We start from the raw sequence: 23219 nt of genomic DNA, 5'->3' as shown, positions 1-23219 counted from the left end.
CGCAGTTGATTTTAGTAGGCTCATCTTGTTTTTCTCCCATGTCTTCAAGTATCCTACGAAGCCATATAGCTTGACTTGTTGCTTCAGCAGCTGCCACGTACTCTGCTTCTGCTATTGATTGTGCTATTGTAGCTTGCTTCTTCAATGCCCAAGAGAACATTCTCGATCCTAGTGAGAAAGTATAGCCAAAGGTACTCTTCATGTCATCTGTCAAACCTGCCCAATCACTGTCGGTGTAGCCAAGTAATTCTGAGTTGGTTTCAGTAGTATACCATATACCGAACTCTTTTGTTCCTTGTAGATACCTCAAAATTCTTTTTCCTGCTCCAAAGTGTATTTAACTTGGGCTTTGCATGAATCTTGATAGAAGACTTGTAGCATACATTATGTCAGGCCGTGTAGCTGTCAAATATAGGATGCTTCCAATTAGACTTCGGTATTTGGATGCATCAGTTTCTGGTGCTCCATCATTCTTCTGTAGTTTCTCATTTGTTATGAGTGGAGTAGCAACAGGTTTGCAACCATACATCTTGAATTTCTTAAGTAAGCCTTCTGTGTATTTCTTTTGCAAGATGAATATCCCTTCATTTCTCTTACTTACCTCTATGCCGAGGAAGTAACTCATCAAACCAAGGTCGGTCATCTCAAAGGTCTTCATCTTGTCTTCTTTAAACTCCATCATCATCTTAGTATTGTTTCCCGTGTAGATAGGATCATCTACATATAGAGAGAGTAAGAGAGTGTTCTGACCTTGAGACTTGATGTAAAGTGTAGGCTCACTCTTGCTCCTCCTGAATCCTCGATCCATGAAATACTGATCGATTCTGCTATAACATGCTCGAGGTGCTTGCTTCAAACCGTATAGTGCTTTTCTTAGTCTTAACACTTTGCTTTCTTTGCCTTCAGACACGAATCCTTGTGGCTGCTCCACATAGATCTCTTCTTCAAGTACTCCGTTAAGGAAGGCAGATTTGACATCTAGTTGATGGATACTCATCCTTTTTGTGACGCAAGAGCTATTAGAGCTCTTATGGTATCAAGATGAGCTACTAGTGCAAATGTCTCATTATAGTCAATTCTGGGTTGCTGTAAGTAACCCTTAGCTACTAGCCTCGCCTTGTGTTTCTGTATGGTGCCATCAGGGTTGAGCTTTGTCTTATAGACCCACTTAACCCCAATGATATCTTTTCCATGGGGACGATTTACTAACTCCCATGTGCTATTTTTCTTGATCATCTGTATCTCTTCTTCCATTGTCTTGACCCATACTTCCTACTTTGACGCTTCTTCAAAGCTTCCAGGTTCAAGTATGGTCAAGTTACAGGTTTCATATATGTCCACCAAAGATCTTACTTGTCTTGGAGTAGACTCTGGTGATGATAGATCTTAATCTTGTTGTTGTGGTGGAGGTAAAGGTGGTTCACCTGGGTTTTCTTCCTCAGCTTCTTCTTGAGGTAGTTGAGCGGGTATAAGAATGTTCTTCTCCGCTTTTTCTTCATCCCAATTCCAAGAAGCGTACTCATCAATTTCAACATCTCAATTGATGACGAGTTTCTCAGTTTGCAAGTTGTAGACACGGTAGCCCTTAGAGATATTGCTATACCCAAGGAAGATACCTCGTATAGTCTTGTCTTCAAGCTTGTACCTCTTCACATCTGGAATATAAATGTAGCATATAGATCCAAAGACCCTTAGGTGCTTTACTGATGGCTTCTTCCCGTTCCAAGCTTCAATTGGAGTCTTGTCTTTTACAAACTTAGTTGGACATCTGTTGAGTATGTCAGCAGTGTAGACTGCTTCAACCCAGGATATGTTAGGTAGTCCCTTCTCCTTGAGCATCGATCTAGCCATCTCCATAACTGTGCGATTCTTTCTCTCGAACACTCCATTTTGTTGAGGAGAATATGCGACTGTAAGTTGTCACTCAATGCCTTCATCCTCACAAAATTTTTCAAACTCGCGAGAGGTGTACTCTTTGCCGCGATCACTTCTTAGTACTTTAATCCATTTTCCACTTTGATTTTTAGCAAGGGCCTTGAACTTTTTGAATACTCCAAAGACTTCTGATTTTTCTTTTAGAAAATATACCCATGTCATTCTAGAGAAGTCATCAATGAAGAGTATGAAGTACCTATTGTTCTCATGTGATGGTGTCCTCATTGGTCCACAGAAGTCCGTATGTATCAGCTCCAATAGATCTTTCGCTCTCCATGCTCCGCTTGTTGAGAAAGGAAATCGGTGTTTCTTACCAAGGAGACATCCTTCACACACTTCATTGTTCTCCTTTATGCTTGGAAGTGGAAGATCTCTCATCATGTTCTTCTCATGTAACAACTTCAAGGCATGTGTGTTGAAGTGTCCAAATCTTTGATGCCATAGTCATGAATCTTCAACTTGTACCTTCATGGAAATGTTTGTTGCATATTTTAAATTTAGAGGGAAACTTCTATTGCTCTTATTCATCTTTACTTGGGCTATCTCAGACCTTTTATTTTTGTTGTCTAAGATTTTGCAAACACCTCTTTCAAAGTAAAGTGTGTAGACTCTCTCCATCATTTGGCCAATGCTTAGAAGATTTTCTTTTAGGCTGGGAACTAGTAAGACATCATGGATGAGTCACGTACCTTTATCTGTCTCCACCATGACAGTGCCTTTGCCTTTTGATTCAACCACACTTCCATTTCTCAGTCGAACTTTGACTTTGACAGACTCATCAATGCTTTTGAAAATAGTCTCATCCTTGGACATGTGATTGCTACATCCACTATCCAAGTACCAGCTTCCTCCCTTTTCTTTTATTGAGTCTTGAGTGGCATAGAACATACATTGTTCTTGATCATGCTCCTCTGCGATATTGGCTTGATGCCTATTTTTGTTATGACAATTTTTCTCTACGTGCCCAAACTTCTTGCAATGGTTGCATTGTGGCATATTACGGAACCAACAATTTTTCACTGCGTGGCCTTGCCTTTTGCATATATTGCATGGAGGATTTTTATCTATTTTGTTCTTAAGAAAATTCCTAGAACCTTCTTTTCTTCTGGAAGTTTCTCCATAATTTTTCTTTCCTCCATTTTCTTTGTTTTGGGGTTGAAATTTAAACTTTGACTGGAAGGCATTTTGAAGTGTATCTTCTTTATGCCTATACAGTCTTTGCTCATATGCTTCAAGAGAGCCCACAAGTTCTGTCTCTGATAGAGTGGACAGATCTTTGGTTTCCTCAATCGTTGTCACGATTGGGTCAAACTTTCGGGGCATAGTAATTAGAATTTTCTCAACAATTTTCTTGTCAAGAATATCTTCCCCAAAAGCTCTCATTTGATTAACTATTTCTTTAACTTTAGAATAGTAATCTTTAACTGTCTTAGACTCCTTCATCTTCAATAGTTCAAAATCTCTTCTTAGAGATTGAAGTTTAACAGCACGTACCTTAACACTTCCTTGAAACTCCTCCTGCAATGTCTTCCATGCTTCTTTGGCAGTCTTAGCTCCCATAATTCTTGGGAAAATTGGATCAGTCGCTGCTTGTTACAAGATGAACAACGCCTTTGAATTTTTCTGTTTATTTTTCTTCAACTCTTTTTCTTGAGATGCATTAAGAGCTGAAGTATCTGCGGGAACAATGAAGCTTTCTTCTACTATGTCCCATAAATCTTGAGATGAAAAATATGTTTCCATTTTAACACGCTAGAAATCATAATTTTCACCATTGAAAATAGGGACAAAAGTAGTTGACGATTGAGTAGTGTTATCCATAGCTTAGAAAAAATATTATTGAAGTGGGTTAATAGTACAAAGGAAATTTTTGAAGTAGTTGGAAGGATTTTGGAATGGTAGGTAGGTAATATAACTACGCCCAATGTATGACTGAACGTAGCTCTGATACCACTGTTGGTAGTTTATTAGATGATAGTTGATAGTTGATAGTTTTTTAGAAAGAAGGCTACGTCATTGATTTCTTGGATAATCAATTACAACATACCAATTGTCTATTTATAGGCTCAAGTCACCAACCTCTTAATGGTGGTGGATGTTTATACATTACTTTAGATCTTTCTAGAGTTTTCATGATAGATTAGTATCATGATAGTTCTAGATTCTTCTATCTTATACATACACTTCTAGTTCTAGATTGTTCTACTATATTCATACACACTATAGTTCTAGGATATTCTACTATTTTCATACATATTATGTTTAAGAGTATTCTAGAAATTTGTAACAATTTCAACGGTGTCAATGAGATTCTTGGCAGTGGAGCACCGTCCATTGTCATCGAAGAGTGAGAGGAACCCCATGCACTACGGTCGGACCAACCAGACTCTGACTACATGAGTTCCGCCACGTGACAGCGGTGGAGGCAGAAGGTGAGGGACACGAGTGTGGTGGAGCAGAAGATGAGGGCGAAAGGTGAGGAGGCTGAATAGGGGAGAAGAAAGTGAGTGAGGTTAGGTTAGGTTTGGGTAAGTGCGTGAAATCAAAATTCATGAAAAACACATCCGTTTTTGGAGAAACAAATGTTTTATTTTTTGAGGTTAAAATTGATTTTTGAAAAATCGATGGTAACATCGTCACGTTAACACCGATTTTTTAAAAACCGTTATTAACATCATCATACTAACATCGGTTTTTAAACAAAATCAGTTTTTTTACAACAATGTCACCGTTATTTTTTGCTAACATCGATTTTATTAAAAATCAATATTAAAGTAGCGATGTTGAAAACATTTTTTCTAGCCGTGTTCTACTTAGTAAAATTTTTTTTCTTGTCCATTGTGATTTTAGATGCTCTTTTCTCATCTTTTATTTAAGTTGTGAATTATTATTTTGTTACTCTGATATGCAACAACTTTCATGGTAAATGTCGTTGTCCAATTCTTTGTTTTGCAAATGGCCATCAATCACGAGAGGCTACTCATATTCACAAGCTAAATAAATAAGTGATTTATCTATTTGCTGCAAGATAGATTATACAATTAATTATATTTCTATGTTTGGAGAAAAAGTTACGTACCATTCTAAATTATTATCTGTGCAATCAATGATATATTTACAAAGCTTAATTGAGAGAAAAGCATACTGTCTTAAACATAAAATTAACTTCCTCGATGCAAATGCAAGTTAATAGCATATACAAATGCATGAGTAAGTGCTAGCTAGTTAAAGGCATAAAGATTGGTATCATGTATAGGGCTGGAAGAGCAAGAAAAACGCGTATAGGGCAGCTTTTATCTTGTGAGGCTCGTACAAGCTAGTGAATGGATCGATATCCACAATTAATATGAAGGTTTTGTAAATCTAAACAATCTCGTTGTGCCTGCAAGTTAAAATCTAGCTTGGGGTACATGCAAAGCTTGAAACACAATACTTTGAAAGGCAAGTTAAAAGTTGGTTAATTGAATGGGAGGGGGAGAATAAAAGCTTAAATTTAATTATAAAATAAGTGAACTTCAATAGTAATAAACAACACCGGGAACTATATATATGTACCAACCTGAATGTACAGAACAACCCATAATAGAGCAACAAACTAATCAAAAAGAAAAGATGCATGCATGTGATAAACAACCAAGATATTTCATCCACATGCATGACTAAGCGTTTGATGGTTAGATGCATGAAGATTATAAGTATCATGTGTGTGTGGACTGTGGTGGGAGAACATGACGAAAACATAAAATGCATTCAAAATCTTTGCTATAAAAGAAAGATATAGGCTGTCAAGAACCAAGAAAACATACCTTTCCAAACCGTTTTGTTGAAAGAATGGTTAGATTTTGGAACTCACTTGCCACACTGAGATACCAAATTCATGATGAGATATCAAACAAAATCTAGATGTGAAATGGGAAGCTTATACAAAATTAAATTATATATACCTGTCTAAAGCCAGGCACCATATGACTTTATAATAAATTTCTTGTTCAAACCAATTATCTTTATGCTGCTCCACATTGGTGACCTCAGCCACTTGGTCATTATGCTGCTCACCACCTTCATCTTCATCTTCATCTTCATCTGCATCTTCTAGTAATGGAATAGGAGCATAAAGGTTCAGTAAAAGATCTAACTCGTAATCCTCCTTGTTAACATTTAGGAATGTTGGAAAAAAGAGAATAATGAGTGCACTGATCAAGAATGATAACATTGTTCTTGTAGGATCTATAAATGCTTTTTTCACTCTCAATTCTGAAAATTGTTGTTTATGAATAATAGCAGTTAAAAACCGTTATTATATCAATTATTATTTAAATATTAAGAAAACTATTATTTAAAAGAACAAAAGTTTAAGGAAACGGAAGAATCAATCTCCCTCCTAATCCTCTTCTTCCCCACCCCCTACATCCTCCCTCCCAAACCCCACTCCGTCTCCATCTACCCTGCATACTACCTCTCTTTCTCTTCAGATATAAAACGAAAGGGCTTTTGCCTCATGCTAAAAACAACACACTGAGAGAGAGGGGAGATGCACCGCACATTCAGACTTGGCAGAGACGCGTCATAGCTAAGTGCGTGGGTGCATGTTGCGAAATGTTATTCGTAGTGGTGGGCCACACATTTTATGACAATGGCGATGCGAAAAGGGTTTGGCTATGGAGACAGCGGAGAAGGTTAGCGTTTGGTGGCTGTGATGTTGCTTGGTTTGGCTTTAATTTGAAGATGGTGTAGTGGAGAGTGTAACACTGTTTGATATCTAGCTCTGAAATATATTTTTTAAAATATTAAAAAATGTAGTGATAGTTTTCGTAATTGAAAATTGTTAGTATTCATAGTCATAAGGATGTCAGTTTAATTGGACCAAAATGAATTAATTGAGGAAAGCTTGAAAATTAAAGGGCTTAATTGAAATTTTTTAAAATATGAAGATTCAATTTAACATTTAAATAAAATTAGAGGACAAAATTGAGTATTAAGAAACTAAGACATGTGTGTCCTGGACAAGAATACCAATTTCTATATGATCATAAAAACATTGTTATACTTCTCAGTTAGCGTCCCCTTTGATCACCAACGTCTCAAATGTTGCATGTAACATACTTTTAAATAATTGAACTGTTTTTCTATTTATCCAAGAATTAAACCTTTCAAACACAGTGTTCATTTTTACTTCCTCAAGATTTCATCCTTGGGTTAAGTTATTTCATATAAGGCTTGGAGTGATATGCAAAAATATAATTTCTGTAAGACATTCCTGATTTCATACATTCGATACTAGCTTCTGTAGAATATATGTAATTTTATGAGCACACAACAACTTTTCCTCACTAACAAAATTGAATGATATCTGCATATAGGAGACAGAGATTTTGTGACTTGCAATGATGCATGGGGGAGCGGGAGAGAGATTTTCATGATAAATTTAAGGACATAAGGTTCTACAGCTGTTGATCATTTATTACATGAGTTCCTTAATCATGTTATTAGACTTTACATTTAAGAGACTAAGATTAGTTGCAAACTCCACGTTTGCGAACAAATCCCACGTTCACATTTTCATCCGTTAAGATCCGAGTCTCTTCCATAAGCCTGAATTAATTTGAAGCACAGATTCATTAAGAAAAAGTTGATGAAGTACTTCAATTCATATAATATATATTAGTATTAGTATAGATCACTAACGAGTTTTTCAAAGTCTTGTTTAGAACTGTGGACGCTATAATGACAGGCCCATCGAGATATCTTAACTCGTCCTTGATTCTTTCACCAATCCTGTTGTTGAGTTGCTCACCGTCAAGATTGATTGGTTCGTTCGAAGCCTGATAAATTTAACGCACCATAAAATGATAACTTTTAATTTGCTAATTAAGATTTAATAATTTTTGGCAGAGAAAATGAAATTAATTCGCAAAAGATCGTAGGACACTTCCATTGAAAATGAAATTAATCTCTCAATGCAATTTAATTTGTATTGTAAACTTGGAACCATGCATTGTGTCTATTTCTTTCATTTGTACTCTGATATAGGCAAAAATGATAATAATGAATTGAAAGAAGCATCCGTTATATTATTTTTTTCTTATTTTTAAATATTTGTTTTTAATCTCACCATAATCCATCCATTCGAGTCGCCATAGGATGGCATCACCGCTGTATATGCAACCACATCTACAAAGAAATATGCTTGTCAACTAAATTATAATCAAAATCCCACGTTGGAAATTAAGCTTTATTACATATGCTTCTGTAACGGTAAGGGTTAGAAAGAAAAATTGTGCTTACAAGAGAAAACTTGTTTTAATGTGTTGTATAATGGTGAGAACATAGCCTTGTGTGTAAAAATTCCCGCGGGACCAGCCTGTATGTATAGGAAGGTTGGATTTAATTAGTTTTAATAAAGTGAGTGTCCAAGGTGAGCCTTTCATGTTTATATATTAGTTAGAAAATAGAACAGCAAAAGAATAATGAAAAGGGTTACTTGAGTAACAAGGAGACCATTGCCCTTGAGCTTAGGTATGACAACATTCTCATAAAAGGATTTTGTGTAGAGATGGCTAGAACCTGATGAATTTGATTCATCTAGTTCAGGAAGATCTCCTAGGATCACATCAAACTTCTCTTCAGACATCTCTAGTTCATACCTGTATATGTAATAAAAAAATATATTCAATCCTCTACGTTATTTCAATTCATACATGAAAGAAAAGATAGAAAGAGGAAACACCCTTATAATTAAAGATCTCATGACTTGTAACAGCAGTTTTTTTAATTAGCTGTTTACATTTTAACTTGAGTGCAACTCTTCATTCCACTATATATGGAAGGAAATTTTCAGGAAATGGAAGTATATCTTCAGGTTTGTAATCAAACTAATTAATCAAAAAATTGAAACTAAAAGAAGAAATCGAAAAGAGTCATAAAAATCGAAGAATTAAAATGCTCACTTTGCATCATTGTATACAATTTGAAGCCTCTCATCTTTAAAGGCCGCATGATTTGCCGTCATATGCTCGCGGATCAAACCGGCAATGTTCTATGTATGGTTAAGCATATTAAACTCAGATCAACAATGTGTATATGGAGGACAAGATTTAGTAATAAAATCAGAATAATAAGTTAACAAGGGATCGATATACCACGGTTTCTATATGAACAACTTACCCTATCAATGTCACATATTATCACTTTTTCAATGTGTCTGTGCTTCAGTACCTCTCTTGCAGCAGAACCTCCACCTCCTCCCATAATAAACACGGTTTTGGGGCTGCTAGTGGTCAATCATTACTTTGTTAGATATGCAAACATTTATCCATATATGGGATAAAAACCATTAGAAGATAGATAGAAATATATATTCATACTTATTATGTGTTAACAGAGCGGGATGGACCAAGTTTTCATGGTAAATGTATTCGTCCAATTCTGTGTTTTGCAAATGTCCATCAATGACGAGTGCCTACACATATAGAGAAGGTAAATAAATAAGTAATTTATCTATTTGCTGCAAGATAGATCATATATATATAGATCATATAATTCTATGTTTGGAGAAAAAAACTAGTATTCTCTTTATTACCTGTGCAATGGAGGGTATATTTACAAAGCTTAATTGAGAGAAGTATACTACGTGTTAAACATAAAATTAATATCCTAGTGAAATGAAAGTTAATAGCGTACACATGCATGAGTATGTGCTAGCTAGTTAGGAGCATAAAGATTGATATCAAGTATAGGGCCTGAAGAACAAGAAAAACACAGATCGGGCTGCATTTATCGTGAGAGGCTCCTACAAGCAAATGAATGGATATCCAAAATTAATATGATCTCAATATATTATTTTGTCCGCAAGTTAAAATCTTGCTTGGGGTACATATACATACAAAGCTTAAAACACAACATGACTTTGAAAGGCAAGTTTAAAGCTGGTTAATTGAATGGCAGGAAGAGATTAAAAGCTTAAATTTAATTATAAAATAATTAAGAGAACTTTAAATCAAACTACCCCAATGGCATAAAAACTTGATGAAAACATAGATTGCATTTCAAATTCTTTGCTAAAAAAAGAAAGATATATGCTGTCAAAAACCAATAAAACGTACCTTTCCAAACCGTTTTGTAGAAAGAACGGTCAGATTTTGGAACTCACTTGCCCCTCGAAACTCCACACTGAGATATACCAAATTCATGATGAGATATCAAACAAAATCAAGATATGAAATGGGAAGCTTATACAAAATTAAATTATATATACCTGTCTAAAGCCAGGCACCATTTGACTTCTGAATAAATTTCTTGTTCAAACCAATTAACTTTATGCTGCTTCACATTGATGTCCTCAGCCACTTGGTCATTATGCTGCTCACCACCTTCGTCTTCATCTTCTTGTACATGAGCATTAAGGGTCATGTAGTCCTCTACAAGATCTAACTCAAAATACTCCTCGTTATCATTTAGAAATGTGGGAAAAAAGAGAAGGATAAGTGCGCTGATCAGGAATGACAACATTGTTCTGGTAGGATCTATAAATGCTTTTTTCACTCTCAATATATTCTAACAAGGATTAACGATTTTTCTCGCAAGTGTGAGGACCCCTCATTCCCTATGGCTGTTTTTATACTCAAGTCTCAAAATAAACAAGTATGAGTTGCTTATAGTTGTGGTCCCACAGATATCAGATTTTGTTTAAGTTCAGTGTGAACACAGTAAATGATTTTGACTAAAAAATAAATTTACATCGGCAGTTAGAGAAAAAAAATATTATTTTTATCAAATGAGTTAAATGATGTGTTAATTGTAGTATATCTAACGTGTTTGATTCTCTTTCTAACGTCACCTTACTTAATTATAAGAGCATCTAAATCTCAATAAAATTATTATTTCTTCCGGTTTTTTTTTATACAAGAAATAAGTTTGTGTATTTCCAATGAAACTTATTTCTTTATAAAAAGGACCAAAGGTAGACTATTTTAGGCTAGGACAAACAAGAATTGAATCCAAATGTTTGCAGGCTTTTGCTAGTGATTACAATTTTATCATATAACTAGAATGAATTTTTTATATTCTTATCATCAAGTTCTTCAATTAAATGATGACATAAGAATGTATTCAACAATAAATAATTCCTATTAAAAATATGTTATATATAGTGTTTTAAATGAATTTTTATGTAATTAATTATATGATTATAGAAATTTGTAGAAAGAATAAAAAAAATTATGTGTGCTTCTTCCCTTAAACGTTTTTAGGTGTTTATTGAGCCCATAGAAACCATTAATACTAGTCATAAAAAAATGAATACTACATTTATTATACACCTAGAAAATATTAAAAATATTCTTTTTCACATTAAAGATGGGACATAAGTCAAGAGGATCTAATTATGTTGATTTAATAAGATGTGTATTTTATTATAAATTTTTTAACATTGTCTTTCATTCTGGCGGATAAAAAAAATGGAAAGAAAATAAAAATAATAAATATCAAAGTTAATATAATAAAGAATGAGAGAGAGAAAATGCAAGATAATTAAATCTTTAATATTATATTGAAAGAATCCCTTCACATTAAACTAATCAAGACTAAAACGCTTACAAAAGTCAAGAACAAAAAGAATGTCAGTGGTCAAAGGATCCACTCTTCATTATTTTACAGATTTCGACCCTTAATTACAAACCTTTCAAATCAAAATAATATCTTTTCATACAAAGAAAATAAATGTGTATGTTTCGTAATCAATTGATTTCATTTATTATGTTTATTTTTTAAGACACTTTAATTATTTTCATTTAATGGATTCAAAACATTTAAATCATTGCATTAAACAAAATCTCATCAAATAAATATTTTTTTTTCTTTTGTGGACCAAGAATCTCGATTAAAGATTCAAAAACAACATATTAAACAAAAAAAAAAGTTTAAAAAAGATTTCACATTAACCAAAATACTATCATAAGAGTTCTTTCAATTGAATTAGCAACAAAGTATGTTATTAATTCGAGAAATTTTAACTTAAAATCTGATCTTGATATTTTAATAGATCTTAATCAAAGTGTTGGTTATCCTTTTTACTCAAAGATTCATCTTTTCAACATCCACAATGACATCTTCTAACCAAGAATCTGCTACTTCTCATGGAACGAATATTCCAACTACCTTTGCTCACTACAAAAAAGTTATCTATGCCTACACTCACTTATAGTGACACTCATAATTTGGTGTGGTAGAACTTTTACCCACGGATAATTGATGTAGGTATAGGTAAAACCCTTAAATTTCATTTATTTTTTAATTTCAGTAAAAACTTCAAAGTTCTCACACTCTCGTTTTGGTGATTGTCTTTCTCACTCTAAAGCTTCATACATTCCTCCTCCGTTCCTTGATTCCACGGTTTCTATTGCAACTCACTGTTGGATATAAATGTACGCTTAAGATTCAATCCATCATATTATCAATTTTAGTAAATAATTATTCTTTATTTTATTATCATATTTATTGTTTTATTAAATTGTTAATTTGACAAGTTCTTGATTAAAATAGAGGTTTGTTATCATGATAGAGATTATGATAATGAGAAACAAGTCTTTTATAATTTTAATTTAAATTGTTCTTGATCGTAAGATTATTGTGAATATGACATCAATAATCTGGATAAATCAATATATATGTAATGCCCTTTATTGGATAAAAATTAATAGATCTCATATATTAAATTGTATATATAAATGATGTATATGTGGATGTCATTATTGAACTAACTTAATTGATCATTCCTAATAGTTAATATTACTTTGATATGTCAATAGAAAATTCTCAAGAAAAAATATAATAGTTTCCTGTGACCTGAAATTATCATAGTAATTAACAAGTTATTTGTTATATTTTAATATTCGACATCTAATGTCTTAGGACATTAGTTGAATGAATATTGAATATGATTAAATACTTGTAGAATTAATGATTAATCAAGAAAGAATCCATAAACTTTAAATAATGAGTTTGAACTCTATGATAGAATTAAGACCATGACCAGGACAATTTAATGAAAGAAGAAAAGAGTTTCTTAAGTCATTCGCTAATTAGATGTGTGAGCTTATTAGAGTTTGACAATAATACTATACTCTAGAGTTAACCTTGAGCTATAAATGGTGGAAGAAAATATTACATTATTCTTCTATTGGTTCTTGAAGGTAAAAAATATTACTTCATGTTATCTATCCATTTCTTAAGTAGTGTTGCTAGATGCCTACTTTGATTAATAAATTAATTATAATTAATTTACTACCAGTTTAGTAGTGAATCCATGGGGTCACACATGAACAAGTGTTCCAATTTTTACAAAAGAAAATAATTTATTTGATAATTAAATTAGAAAATTTAATTAAATCAAATACACATTGTACTGGAATGTTATTATATTTTTTTGCTAGCATCAAGAATATAATTAATATAAAAAGGGAGTATTATTTTATAAATGTGGAAATTGTCCATAAAACAATAATAATATTATATTGTTACATATCAGGATTAGATCATGTGATTAATTATGGTAATTAGTCATGTGATTAATTGTGAATTATCTTTGTCTTATATCATGAAACTTTTTAAAATAAAAAATATGAAATAATTTTTATTTTTATATAGATAAAGAGATATGAAAATATTTTAAATAAAATATTTCTTTTTTTTCTTTGAAAAAATGTCTAAATCCATATCTCTTCAACATTATACATAGAAGTATCATCTGAGAGACAAAGTGCACCAGACATAAAAATTAGAAAAAGGATTTGCTCTTTAGAGTTCCACTCATCAAAGAGTTGATAGCAAATATTGGTCTCAACGTGGATACATATAGAGTTTTTATACTATTGAAGAAAAAATTTTGTTGCTTTGAGAACGCCTCATCCACGTACACAAATCTATTTTTCTCTATTGTTGTTGTATACTTTGAATGCAAAATAGATCCTATTTTTCCAATGCAAGTGTTATAAACACTTATATGTAACTATCAATTGGTATTAGAGCCATGAGTCTTTTGTGTTTAAAATTGTAATGTGAAATGTGTTTTTCTTCTAAAAGTGAATATGTTTTTGCTCAGTGCCATCAAGCATGTTGCATTTGTTGTGAAAAAATATATGTCTTATTGAATCTGAAACATGTCAAGATGCATAGTCATTATATTAGATTATTAGATATGTGATATCTCTTGTTTTTGGGAAGAAAGTCTGATCCAAAAATAAAGCACATTATGTGTGCTCTTTTTTTGTTAGAAAACCTTTTATTGGCTTCATTATGAATAATAAAAAACATGTTTTATTAAATTATACTATAATGGTTGCAGAATTATTTTTTCAAACCGAAATTGTAAATGCACATATTGTGATATAAGTGATAGTTACATAGATGTTTCCTAACACTTGCAGCGAAAAAAGAATAGATTTGTATACCTGAATGCGCGTTTTTGAAGCAACAATTTTTTTTTTCAATAGAGTGAAGACTCTACATGTATCCACAGTCAGTTAGACTTGCTATCAACTCTTTGATAAGTTAAAGAGAGTATGATGCACTTTGCCTTAGGTATATGCATCATTTTATGTTAAAGAGATATGGATTTTGGTCTTTTTTGAAAGAAAAGAAAGGAAAGATTTTGTTTAAAATAATTTTATATCTATTTATCTTTGTAAAAATAAAAATTATCTCATATCTACAAATTAAATTTTATACTCCCCGAGTAGTCTAGATATTTTGTATAAAAAATAATTTATTCAAAATTCACATCTCATACTATATTAATTAATTATAAGTCCCTTAGTTATCAGGTTATTCCTTGTAATAAAAATATTTTTTGTCACATGCTCCAATTTATTTTTAAATTACAAGTCTCTTGTTAGTCAAGTTGTTCTCTATAATAAAAATATTTTTCATCCAATTTATTTTCAAATTACAAGTCTGTTGTTATTTTATCTTAATTTATTATATTATTTTTCAACATTAACTTTATGTTTGTGTTTGAAAAAAATATGAAGTCCCTTAGCTCAGCTTTAAGTTCCATTTAAGATACTTTTAAATTCTTCAATATATATAATTTAGTTGTGCCTGAGAATATAAAGACGGAAATATATATTCTTATGTTTGTTACAAAGTTTTTAAAAAGTATTTTCGGGTATTATTGATGTCTTAGAATGTTATAATTTTCTTTTTTACCTTGTTTTTTTTTTAAATTGTACATGTATTCCCATTAGGAGTGAATAGGAAAGTGATAAATGTGAAAATTTATTGTCTAATACATTTTATTTAAATTATTTTAAATTTTAAAAACTATTCCCAAAAATATGAAAATGTAACCAAACATATCTTTTAAAAAAATACCTAGAAATGATATTTTCATGTTATATTCCTAAAAATAACATTACCGGAAATATAAAAACATTTCATGAAACAAACATCCTCCAAGTTTGACACCATAATAATTAATTAAATAAAAATTTGTCCTCACTTGGTCAATTGACTTAAATTTATTTATTTTTTTAAAAAAGAAGGTATATAAAGGCACATAAAATAATAGTAAATTTATTGATTTTAAGGATATTTCTATTAATGAGATTATTTAAATACTTAGAGAGCATTAAATGAAAATTGACTGAATTAAGATATAAAAAAAATGCACATAAGTAAACCCACTATTTTTGAAGCACATTTATTTCTATTAATGAGTTTCAAAGGTTTAAACTCAAACTTCACGCATACAGGCTGGTCCCGCTGGAATTTTCGCACACAAAGTTGTGTTCGCGCCATTATACAACACGCTAAAGCAAGTTCTCACGTGTAAGCACATTTTTTCCTTCTAACGGTTATGGAAGGAACTAAACAATCCTCACCAGAAGTACAACTAGCAGACACGGCCAAAGAGGGTGCTGACCAAGTCACAATATCTGAAAGATTTCGTGTAACTAACCGGACAAGGGGTGCTGACCTGGCAAAATTGTTTTGGCCCTCTAGCACATTCTCTCTGCCATTTCTCCTTTACGGTTATTTACCAAAGATGCTATAGAATCTTCTTTCTGTTAGTGGTAGCCCTGTACCTGTTACCAGAATTGATAGAATTTTGGTTAACAGCTTTAAATCAACAAGCCAGAAGTGCTATATAAATTATGAATCATGTAAACGAAAGGCACAAAAAATAATAAATCACTTTTCCTTCTTCTCTTGTCTTGGAAGAACCTACACTACTACAAAAAGCAGTTTTAACATCGGTTTATTAACATCGGTTTTAGACAAAACCGATGTTAAGTTAAATGCGGTGGCATATTTGTAAATAAAGTATTATTCTTAACATCGGTTTTCCAAAAAATCGATTTTAATGCATACACATTAACATCGGTTTTTGAAAAACCGATGTTAACATCATTAGTTAACATCGGTTTTTCAAAAACCGATGTTAACGTATGATATGTTAACATCGGTCTTTCAAAAAACAGATGTTAATGCATACACGTTAACATCGGTTTTTGAAAAAACCGATGTTAATATAAACTTTTTTTTAATTATTTATATATTTTAAAAAAAACATATATTGCGTTATTAATTATATTTTAATTAAAAAATAATAATTAATAAACAATAATAAATTCAAAAGGTAAACATTTAAAAATTAAACTAAATTTTTAAAATGAATTTCGTAATTTTAATTTTATTATTTCATGATTATCATTTAAATATAACACACATTTATATAAATTATTTGATATTAGTTAATTTGAAAAAAAAACTGTTTTTAATAATAGAGTTTAACTTTTATAGAATTTTTATAGAATGTTGGTAAAATCAATTATATCGTAAAAAAATTAAAATTTATTACTAATATATTTTGATTTAATTATTATAAAAATAAAAAAAATCTTGATAAAAAGGTAAATGGAGAATATTGTTTAAAAATTCTATGAAATCCTACTATATTTATGTTATCGTATTATCTTTAAATTAAAAATAAATTAAAATATTTGTATATATTAATTTGATTTATTGAAAATATATGTTACAGTGGTTTAATTTAAATAATTATAGTTATCTCATATATTTGTAGGATTTAAAAAAAATGATATTTTCATTATTTCTAAACAAAATTTTCAGAACAAAAATAAAAATATTTTCATGAGACACGAAAATTATGTTTTAAGTCTTTAAATTTAGAGTTAATTATAATCCACATGTAATTTATTTTTATTACATTTGTCATTTTTTTATTATTTTTAACCACATTTGTTAATTATGTGAATTTTTTGTTAATAAATTTAATAAAAAAATCATTTAGGAAAGAAGAAACCAAGAAAAAGAATTATATTTAAATAGTGATGAATTTTTAAAAGAGTAATTAAATTAAAAAAAGTTAAAAGTAAATGTTTTAAAATATTTTTTTAGCTGATGAAAGAAAAATTTAAAAATTAACTAAAATAGTATGTCAAGACTTATTTCGAATACACTTGACAACGCATTGCCTTATGACTTATGTGATGCGTCGAGGAAGACAATGTCGAAAAATAATATTACAACATAAATTTTTGCATCAATTTAATAATATGAAAAAATTCTCTATAATCAAACAATTTTCTATGCACGTATAGAAAAATTGTCACGCTAAGCTTACTATAAATAACAATTAATATTTATTATCAAATAATAGTGTAAAAATAATTTATACTATCTATATATGTATAAACTATTTGCTCTTAAAATTTAAAACAAAAGAAGGAAGATTAAACTCTTGTGAGAGCACGGGAAATAAAAGTATATAACTGAGTCAAAGGATGTATGCTTAGAGACAAAGGATGCATGCTTAGAGAGTTATTATGAAAATTTAAATGTCCAACATAGGTATATTAAACTAATAATTAATCTACACATTAAGGAAATTACTATGGGAAATTACTATGGTATATTGGTAGTGACATGAAGATAATATGTAATAATACGGTGAGTTATTAACTATTTGTTAAATAATGATTTTATACTAAATGTTCGAAATTATAATATTCTTTTTGGTATGAAATGTTTAGAATTATTTTTATAACGAGTATCATGCCAAAAAAACATGATGGATATTAATTTAATATATATAATATTCGTTTATTAAAAACGTCAACATGTTAAAGTTTTACTTTATTTACAAAGCATTCTCAAAATTAATTGTATACTAAATTTATATATAAATAAATAAAAAATCTAAGGAAACTACAACTTGGGGATTTGCTACGGTTAAGGGGTCCACAACAAGCATGCTTCTCACATTACAAATGTGTTACTGGCTTATATTTTAGGATTATATTTTAGGAAAAATAAAAAGGCAAATAAAGTGACCATGATGATAAAATAACACTCAGACGTGCATACGAATTCTTTTAATTTATAATTGTTGATAATTAAATTATCGATACCAAAATAGTTTTTTAAATAAGTAAAGAAACCCGATGTTTTGCATCTTAAACGGGATGTAGTAGTGTAGCTGTTTTAGGGCCACCAAACGGAAGGGGCATGAAAGGAGAGATAATGTATTTTTTGAAATAATTAGCATTCTATTTATCATAAATAATTAAATAAAAGAGATAGAATTATTCAAAATAAGATACATAATCATTATGTTTATGTTTTTTTGGGTGCATAATCATTACCTTTGTGAATTTAATATAAGAAGTCGATATTTAAAACTTAAAATTCAATACTACATATTTAAATTATATTTCAATTAAATTTCAATAATAATTTTTGAAGAAAAAAACAGTATCCTTAATATAAAAGGAGTTACGTAGTTTAATAAAAAAATAATTGTTAAAAAATTATTCAATTAAAAAAATCAAATCATATTTTCTTTTCTTATATATTATTATCCACACATTTCCTTCTTTTACATTAATGGCCATTAATGGCTTTATCTAAAATACTATTTCGGTATATAATACATTTACCTTCTCTCATATAAGAATTTGTGTGAAAAATAAATCACTCACTCACTTTTTAGTATAATAATCATAAATTATATAAAGGGAATTGATAAAAGCCAACTTATTATTATTATATTAATTAATTAATTGTATAGAAGTAATGCAATTCTATAGTTTAGTGGCAAAAGGGCGTGAAACTTCCAGATCTATATTTGGAAACTATCAAAATTCTATTACGGATACGGTTCTAATACGGATTTAATTATTTTCTGAATTTTTAAAATTAAAAAAATCCTGAAAGGATAGGGAACACGTTATTCCCTCTTCAGTCTCTCCGTTCTTTCACGCGACTTCCCTCTTCAACAACGCCACTCCCTTTATCACACCGGAGGCACGACGGAGGTGACGACCGGAGGACGGCGCTTCCTACTGTTTGTGTAGCTTCAATGCCTTACTTTGGCTTCATTGATGAAATATGGGAGCTTAACTATGTCAAATTTACTGTTTGTGTTTTCAAATGTAAGTGGGTTGACAGCAACATCGGTGTGCGGACTGATGATGTAGGATTTACGTTGGTAGACTTAAAGAAACTAGCTTACCAGAATGACCCTTTCATCATGGCAGAACAAGCTAAGCAAGTATTTTATGTGCAAGACCCTTGTGATGAAAGGTGGTCTGTGGTTCTAAACGGGAAAACAATTGGTGTTAATGTAGAAGATGATGATTCATACATGGACACTTATGTTAGTCCTTTGTCTACACAAATGACTTCTAACAACGTCGGAGAAGAAGAAGCTGACGACGTTCATGCTAATCGTAATGATCATGATGAAGGAGAATTAATTAACATCGTCTAACGTAATTTTCTAATATAATATTTCATTTCGGTACATTCATTTACATAACTCATACAGTGTTTTTTGATAATATTAACTAACTCAACTTTTTCTCTTTAAAGGACCATGGCTACTCCACTTGCCTCGCCTCCTCCTCCTCTTCCTCCTCCTCCTGTAGACGCTGATGCATCTCCATGTACGTTGAAGCGGACACGCAAGGCGACACGACTACGATCATTGGCCACAAGACCACCTGGGGCAGAAAGACCTGTGGTCAACGTCGATCCTGCTACCGGCAAGGTCGACGGTCCCCACAAGAAGAAATTAAGAACATATTTGGGGATTGTCGCTCGTGATAAGGTCGACGTGACATATGACACCTAGAAGGAAGTCCCTACTGCTCAGAAGGATTTGATATGGGAGGATATTCAGGTATTTGAGTTTTCTTCGTTGATTTTCTTTAATAGTCTAAATTTGTTATTTACTTACAATAAAACCTAATTTATTGTTTGTCAGGCGGAATTTCAAATCCCTGAAGCTTCTGACAGTAGGACAAAGAAGAAAATTCTTCAGATTGTCGGCGAGCGCTGAAGGCAGTTTAAATCTGACTTGACTAGGAAATGGGCACTTGCAGTCGACAAGGACGGTGCGGACGACATTGTCTGTGAAAAATATGGCATTAGCAAGGAGAAATGGACTCAGTTTTGTCAGACCCACAGAGACCCCTCATGGGAGGTATGTACTTTGTCATTTTAGTTGTTTTCCACAACAAAATCACTTCTTATAATTTATTGTAATAATCATTTTCATTAATGTTAAACTTTTGCAAGATGTACAGAAAAAGGCACAAGCCTCCCAGAAGCAAAACACTGCCCCCCACGTATTGTCTTGTGGGGGTTATGAATATTTAGAAGAAAAGCTCATGGCTGAGAAGACAAAGAAAAGACTAGAAGAAACTGCCCAGTCTGGAAGCACTGAGGGCATCATTGACCCTCCATCTCCCATCAGACGCCACGTGAAATGGAAGATGGCCCGCACGAAGAAAACTGGACAGATGACGTCTGAGGCAGCAAAGGAAATAGCTGACAGGATTGTAAGTCATTTTTAATTAATAATTGTAATTATCTTTGTGTATTTTGTGAATTCCTTGGACAAATATGTGTTCGGTACAGGATTCTTTGGACGAGCAGGCGTCACAGGGATCGTTCGTCCCCCATGGACGTCAGGATATCCTGACTGCTGCCATTGGGCGACCAGAGCACCCTGGCCGTGTTCGTGCTGTTGGAGCCGGTGTCACCATAAAGCAATACTTTGGATCACCTTCATGAACATCCCGCAGTTCTTCATCCATGCCTCTTGAAGACCTAGAATAGCTGACCCAACAAATCAGAGACCAACTGGAGGAGTCAATCACAGAAAAAGTGACTCGAAAGATGATGGAATCCTTCAGCCAGATGCAGTCCCAGTTTCAGTCTTAGATGCAATCACAGGGAATTGCACTACCTCCAGAGCCAGAGGTTGGTCCCTCAGGTCCTCGTGTCAGCACAAAGGAGAGTTGTGTTGCTCCCTCAGGGAACGATCCAGGGACGGGTGACTCAGACAAATGCGGCCTATATATTGAAGAAAATCCTTCCCGCTTGGTTGCCCTAGGAAGACTTTACGAGGGATCCACAACAGTTCACAACATCCCTTTGTTGCATGGCCAAGTCAAGGTTGGTGTTGAGGAGGTTAAAGATACAGAGGCTCTCGTTCCTGTACCCACTGACGAGGTTACCTTAGTGGGGCATGCACTTAACACTTTCCTTGCTTGGCCAACACATCTTGTGAAGCGTTTATCAGAACAGGTATTTTACTCTGATTATAAGTTTATTTTTTTCAATTAATTTGTTCACTGTAATCAAAACTTGCTAATTAACTATGTTTTATCAATAGGCAGCTGTGTCTCCAGCAAAACCTCCAGAAAGCCCGGATGAAGAGGTCGATGATCCCCTGTACCTGATGACATTGACCATCCCACAAGTGTTTTTGAAGCCGCTCCAGGTTATGTGGGATGCTACCATATTCGGGGTGTTTAATCAAAACTTCCCGTTGTATATAAAGCACGAAGATCTCTCTGAAATTGCACATGGTGGTCAATGTCTCAGCATATTTGTTATACAGTTGTAGATTCTGTAAGTCATTTTAGATTACTATTATTTACCAAAGTAATTGTTTTAAATTCATACATAATTAACTTTGACTTAACAACACAGCCATCTGACTGAGACAAGTGTGCGAGCGGGGAATTTTGATGTGTATGGATTCCTCGAGCCACAGTCCATTCAGAGATCTGGGCAATCACAATTTGAATCCGAAAGTTACATCAAGAGTTGGATACAGAGTTCAAAACGAGATGTTTACCTTGGAGCCTATCTGAATAGGTAAGTCAAACACAATAATTGAATTTAAATAATCTATACTACTACAATAACCCATATTCGTCTCTACTGCAGTGGACACTGGCCAATGGTCGTCATTCTACCTAAGGAAAACCTAGTTGTCTGGTTTTGTTCTTTGCATAACAGGCCAGACAACTACCTTAAGGGAATAATTAACAGGTCAGTACTGTTTTCAATACATTTTCATTGGCATAACTCAACAACATCAATATTTTAATGTTCCTTATATTCAACACTAGTGCTTTGAAAGGACTTGATGATACTCCACAACCGAAATCCAAGGCTGCTGCTAGGTGGATTGTTGTTAAGGTACGTGATTTAAATAAAAGTTCTACTTATATATATTTTATGTGTGTGTACACTAATTGTAGTTAACGTTTAATTAATATCCAAATTTCATTATGTATTTAGTGTAATAGACAAAAAGGAATCACTGAATGTGGCTACTACGTGATGCACTGGATGTCCACGATAATCTTAGGATCTTTCAGGAATAATTGGGAGACGGTAATTGTTTATTACAAACAAATTTGGTTTTTTTATAATTGTTATTACATTATTAATTTATTTTTTTATTTGATCATGCAGTATTTTAATGAAGTTAGACCATTGGAAGCAGAGAGATTCAAGGCACTTCGCATACAGTGGGCACAGTATTATCTAAAAGTTAGAAATCAAACATAGGATGTTAGGCAACTATGTAACTTTAGGTTAATTAATTAGTTTACGTACTTTGCATTACATTTTTTACAATTGTTGTTTCATCTTAACATTAAACAACCTTTGTTGATAGCTAGTTTTTTGCTAAAATCTATTTGAAAACTGAATACAAATGATATATGTTGTGTGCTGTGTGGTCTGATTTTAAATTTACAGGTTAAATTTTGGTTTTTTTGTAAAAACAAAGACATTATATAAAAAAATTCCTGAAAACAACATCGGTTTTTTATAAAAAAAAACTGATGTTAACTGTCAATAGCAACACATTCGTTAACATCGGTTTTTTATAAAAACCGATGTTAACATGGGTTAACATCGGCGTTAACATCGGTTTTTATAAAAACCGATGTTAACTG

The 23219-nt window shown here is 32.1% G+C and overlaps 2 protein-coding genes across 2 annotated transcripts; one reads left to right on the top strand and one right to left on the bottom strand.

Annotated features, from left to right (window-relative positions):
* Positions 1 to 7448: 7448 nt before the first annotated feature.
* Positions 7449 to 10426, bottom strand: LOC100819011 (thermospermine synthase ACAULIS5). The gene is made up of 10 exons (XM_003547448.5): positions 10190 to 10426; positions 10038 to 10104; positions 9300 to 9394; positions 9100 to 9202; positions 8883 to 8971; positions 8417 to 8579; positions 8221 to 8296; positions 8048 to 8106; positions 7621 to 7757; positions 7449 to 7527 (listed from the first exon to the last, which is right to left on the bottom strand). Exons 1-10 carry the CDS (start codon positions 10342 to 10344, stop codon positions 7449 to 7451), a joined length of 1023 nt encoding a protein of 340 aa, XP_003547496.2. The 5' UTR covers positions 10345 to 10426.
* Positions 10427 to 20397: 9971 nt separating this feature from the next.
* On the top strand, positions 20398 to 22129 carry LOC106796100 (uncharacterized). Its single transcript, XM_014767652.3, has 4 exons — positions 20398 to 20440; positions 21356 to 21549; positions 21638 to 21804; positions 22126 to 22129. The coding sequence occupies exons 1-4, from the start codon at positions 20398 to 20400 to the stop codon at positions 22127 to 22129; spliced, it is 408 nt and encodes a 135-aa protein (XP_014623138.2).
* Positions 22130 to 23219: the final 1090 nt, after the last annotated feature.

Source organism: Glycine max, chromosome 15 (assembly GCF_000004515.6).
Source record: "Glycine max cultivar Williams 82 chromosome 15, Glycine_max_v4.0, whole genome shotgun sequence".
Taxonomy (NCBI): domain Eukaryota; kingdom Viridiplantae; phylum Streptophyta; class Magnoliopsida; order Fabales; family Fabaceae; genus Glycine; species Glycine max.
The sequence above is the reverse complement of the archived record's forward strand: the minus strand, read 5'-3'. Positions and strand labels throughout refer to the sequence as shown.